This window comes from Penaeus chinensis, chromosome 7 (assembly GCF_019202785.1).
Source record: "Penaeus chinensis breed Huanghai No. 1 chromosome 7, ASM1920278v2, whole genome shotgun sequence".
NCBI classification, from domain to species: Eukaryota; Metazoa; Arthropoda; class Malacostraca; order Decapoda; family Penaeidae; genus Penaeus; species Penaeus chinensis.
In genome coordinates, this window is record NC_061825.1 from 17,992,222 (window position 1) to 17,997,221 (window position 5,000).

General features: G+C 37.1%; 1 protein-coding gene across 1 annotated transcript in view; it reads right to left on the reverse strand.

Moving 5' to 3' along the window:
• LOC125027288 overlaps positions 1-5,000 on the reverse strand; it is a 7,150-nt gene that overhangs the window by 1,213 nt on the left and 937 nt on the right. Inside the window, exons 2-11 of the mRNA XM_047616262.1 lie at positions 4,231-4,336; positions 4,069-4,102; positions 3,658-3,808; positions 3,312-3,418; positions 2,562-2,792; positions 2,063-2,228; positions 1,290-1,422; positions 917-1,064; positions 301-418; positions 1-117 (exon numbers count right to left, since the gene is read on the reverse strand). The exon at positions 1-117 is cut by the window's left edge and continues 108 nt beyond it. Coding sequence (XP_047472218.1) covers positions 1-117; positions 301-418; positions 917-1,064; positions 1,290-1,422; positions 2,063-2,228; positions 2,562-2,792; positions 3,312-3,418; positions 3,658-3,808; positions 4,069-4,102; positions 4,231-4,336 — 1,311 coding nt within the window. The remainder of the gene's footprint in view (positions 118-300; positions 419-916; positions 1,065-1,289; positions 1,423-2,062; positions 2,229-2,561; positions 2,793-3,311; positions 3,419-3,657; positions 3,809-4,068; positions 4,103-4,230; positions 4,337-5,000) is intronic.

Genomic DNA, 5,000 nt, shown 5'->3' on the forward strand with positions numbered 1-5,000 from the left:
AGTTGACAGCTGTATCTGCTGTGTAAGCTGGTGCAGCTGCAGGTCCAGCGCTGTGATATCCCCAATGCTGCGGCTGGGGCCCTTTGCCTCAAACCGCGATTCCACTTCTGCGCTCACCTGTGGAGGAGGGGGAGAGTGACTGAGGGAAGAGGGGAGGGTGAAAAGTGGTTTCATGAAGTTCTGTCAATCTGAGGCTTTACTAGATCAGAAAATAAGAGGGTACTCTTAATTCTTGTCAAGATTATTAACCCTTTCCTTTAAATGCCTGATCAAATATTACATATTGAGACAATTTTTTACCTGCATAAGATCCTGGAGAGAGAGTTCTTTTCGTATGGATTTTGACGGCTGGGGAAGTCGGGCTACATCCAACTTCATGATGTTTTCTAGGGTATTGCGAAGCAGTCCTAGGCTTTTCCTGGTTATGGATTTGATGTGTCAAATCTATGTTACATTTTGTTAAAATCTCTATGAAGGTGTCACAAGGAGCCAATTAGTAAACCTATTAGATTTCCCCTTTCCTTGAGTTTTTTTGAAAACGTTTTTTTTAAATGCTATTAATATCAGAGTGGTGTTATCATTATTATTGACATTATGATTATCATAATGTTATCAACCATAATGTTAGCAATAAAAAATGAAAAACCAAATCTTTCCAAAAAATGTGAGATAGGTAGGACTAGTAAATGATTCCTTGGTTATCAAACACTTGTGGAGCCATCTATGTATAATAATAATCAATAAACAAAAAACACACAGTGGACATGGTATATCTTTTTGGGTTGATATTTCCAAGTATTACTACCTTAATATTTGTTACAAATTATATATACCTACTATTTATAACTCAACATAAGAAACTTAATATTCACTTTTTAATGCATATTCTCAACATATCCCAGACCTCCTTACTTACCAGAGAGGGTCATCTTCAGTGACCGAGAAAACGTAGTGGGTCATGTAATAGATGTTAGCTACCAGGTGTGAGCACTGTGCCTGGACTACCACAGTGGTCAGTAGAGCCATCAACTCTTCCTTGGTTAACTCCAGCTCTGGTTCTCCCTCTGCAGACAATGGATAAAAAATGTCAATGCATCATATAACTTGTGATATCATTGTATGTAGCTGTAAGTAACGGGAACATAATATTCATCATCTGAACTACAATCATCAAATATGAAACACATTTTTTACCTAGGGACATCAATCTCCTTCCCCTTCCTAATTGCTACTTTCGTTCTAAAAGGAAACTACACTCAAATCTCCCTTAAACATAAATACACAAATACCTTGATCCTTATACTGGTGCAGGGTGACCCGAGCCTCCTTGGCCTGTGCTTGGATGAGCTCGATGGTGGAGTGGACGCATTGTAATCTTCCTATGGCACTCTCCACACTTGCCAGGGATGCTAGCTCAACAACCTGATACAGAAAAATCACAATGGATTTCAGAAAAGAAAAAATAATTGAAAATGATGTATATGGTATGAATACAAACCATATTAACAGGTTAACCTTATACCCGTCAGCACTGTGTTAAAACACACCACAAAAAATGAAATAAAATCTGTGCTAACACAGCATAGAACACACAGCACAGACTCCCTTCAGCTGACAGATGACTAAAGTAGTAATCTTAAAATGTGACATTTGCAACATAGTATGAACTCATAGCATTTGCAAGAAAATGTGTCCTTAAAAGCAGAATCAACAGAACTGGTGCAGCATAAAGCATATACACAGCATGTCAGAAGGTGTGCAGCTGTGAGAAAAAACAGAAATTGGTAATACGAAAGGAATCAACAGAAATAACAAGAAACAGCCATTCACAATTGGCAAAAGAGTGCAGTAAAGAAAACAGACAGAAAAGAAAACAAAAACAAAAAAAAGAACAACATAAAAAATGCAGAAAGTAAAACAAAATGAGCAGAATCAACAGAGTGTTCTATTAAGAACATAAAGAACAGCATGAGCCACGCAGCAAACTCAAAGCAGCTGGTAGAGGAGAGCAACTCTAAGAGCAAACTCGAGAGAATTATATCAGGTCACATCACAGACTCACGGCAGCTGGCAGAGGAGTATAGTAGTGTGCCGGGACCCCCAACTGGAGAGCTGAGAGATGAGCATGGCGGAGGTGTGACAACCGTGTCTTCACCAGCTGGTCAACCACTTGGCATCGTTCACACACCAGCCACCAAAGCATCTCATGGAGCCGTCCCACAACATAGCTGTTGATATAAGTTCTTTGTTGTAACAATGGATGTTGCAGAGAACTTGTTGATTCATATCTGCATGATCACATTTCGAACTCTGATAAGATTTTAATGTGTTATACAACAGTGAAACAAGTAACAAAGAAGGAAAGGACCAACATCCTAAACACAGAATTGATATCAATACATACAACTTCTGCAAACTAACACTAGTTATCACCCAAAAACATTACTTAAAAATTCAGTCACAACAAACCTCAAGGAACCAACAATGCTAAAATCTAACAAAGCACAACTACACAGATACACGAACCCCTAAAAACAACCACCCTAATGTCCCATCCTTACAAGTCGAGGGCCCTGAAGAGCAGGTCCTGAAACTTGCTATCAATCTGCATGGTGGCGGAGTGTCGTTTCAGCAGCAACTCCCAGCAGTGGATGAGGGTGTCCTGCAGGATGTTCTGCATGTGATCCACATTACTGGAAGGGTGGAGTTTATCTGCTGCCTCCTTCACCTTCTGGTCCACCTCCCACAGCATGGGCCGGTGGCAGCGGAACTTGCGCAGGAATTTTTCCGCTCTGTGGAGGCAGGACAATAAAATATTTAACTGGGAAGCAACATTTCAACTTTTGTTTATCAATTATGTCATATATTTTTAACACTAATAATAGCAATGGAAATAAACGTTCCCTTCCTAAAGTGCAAGGAATGGTGTAATTAGGTGAGGTTGGGTTGACTCAATAGTGGATTCTTTAGTGCCAAGTGCTTCTGGAGCAATCAATGTGTAAACTCTACAAACATCAAAATTGGCCTTGGCCAAATATAAAAAATCTGGTGCTTTTGCCAACTGAGTAGGAAGACAAAGCTGTGAAAATTTGGTCCAATATAAATTATAATTTTTAAGATAATGTATCTGTAGTGAAAAATTCCTCCTTAAAATGAAATCTAAAATTGGAGAAAAAATATCAATAATATATATCCTATCACACAGATATAAAAAAACAAAGAAAGGAAAAAGAAGAAGAAGAAGAAGAAAGAAAGAAAGGAAACAAGAAAGAAAAAAAAAACAGAGAGACAACTACACTGCTATAACTCACTGAGCAAATGAAGTTATTGCTGTTGTGATGAGCTGGTCGCAAACGTTGTCTTCATCCTGTGCTGTACTGAGGAGCTTGTCCAGTAACAGTAGGTGGATAATTTTGTCCTGAAAAATATATATGTAAAAATTAGGTGTGGGTGTCTTTTTTCTTCTTCTTTTTTTTATATATATAGATGGTATGTCATCTGGATAATAATGAACTTATATAAAAGCTAAATTCTAATACATGTAAATGAAATAAATTGGAGCAGTCTTACATAAAATATACATGACTTCACATATATGTACAAACAAATAAATCAAACAGAAGTAAAAAAAAAAATCCAAAACAATAAATGCCTCACCCTAAAGGTCACCAGATATTCCGTAAGAACTGTTGCCTTGGAGACGACAACATCTGGCCCTTCTTCTTCATTGGAGATGATGACCCTCGGCTCATCCCCTGTGATTTCGTAGATGAGGCTGTCTCCATAGAGGGCGCTTACGTACTGACTCCTGTTTAGATTGGTGGAAGTTAAGATATATAAGTAATAGTGTGAATGTGAGTGGGCACCAATGGGATACCTCTAATTTCTGTAATCTGAATATTGCTTGATATTAAACAAGAATGATCATGTTCTAACATTTTTACATTGTGGCAATACATAAGCTACACACCCTCTCCTCTAGATCCAAAACCAATAAATGACCAGTTGCAATGAATGACTACACAGATTTTTAATAGAATTCATCAAACATCATGTTCTCTCACTTACCCTGATGTCCCATGTTGCTTCAAAGCATGTGCCTCTGTAAGGTTAAAATATGATTGCAGCTTAGTAATTAGAGTTTATTCCAATAAATATATCTATATCAATATTTTATCAAATTTCAGTAATATATAACTCCCATAAAAGTGTAAATTTGACAGAACCTACCTATAAGAGGCAGAGTAAGAGTCATATCATCTAGAGCACTTTGCTGTGGTATGCACAATACCCAGCTTGGTTCGCACCAGGTGGCCAGTTCTTCCCCATGGTGTTCCTGAATCATAATGATTATTAGACTTAATAAATAAACAGAATTAATAAACAGACAACTATAGTTAGCAAACAGCTTGTGCTCCTTAATGTTTACATTTTTTTGACATCTGTAATAAGAATAATTTTAAAAATACATAAATTAAATGGTATATTTTCTGTTTCTGTTTTTTTTTTTTTTCCCCATCAAGTATAACCTATTCTTTATCCTATGTACCATTTTCCAGATTCAGAAGCTGACCAACAATAAAGATATGAAGAGTGAACTGCCTTCTGTTTGAGTAATAGATGAATCCTGTTGCAAGTTACTACTCAGATATGAAGAGATTTTGCACAAAAGTCACACCTGACTTCTACAATCTGCACAAGCCTTCAAGTGGGTATCAATATAAAATATTTTAATCTGTCACTAATAACCATTGGCCATCAGTACATATCTAGTTTAAGACAATCATTGCCCACAAAATAATCAGTACATGGAATCTATTAGATAATTTTTCAGCTATGACACAATTGTTGCAGACTGTAACTATCTAAGATATTCAATACCATAAACTACACAAATGATGATGGTGCTGTCAAGTGATCACCATGGCCAGTGACTGGTTCCTTTTTGGACATTAAACTGACAGGAGGTCTAAAACTCTATAAGTTGTAGAAAACAAATA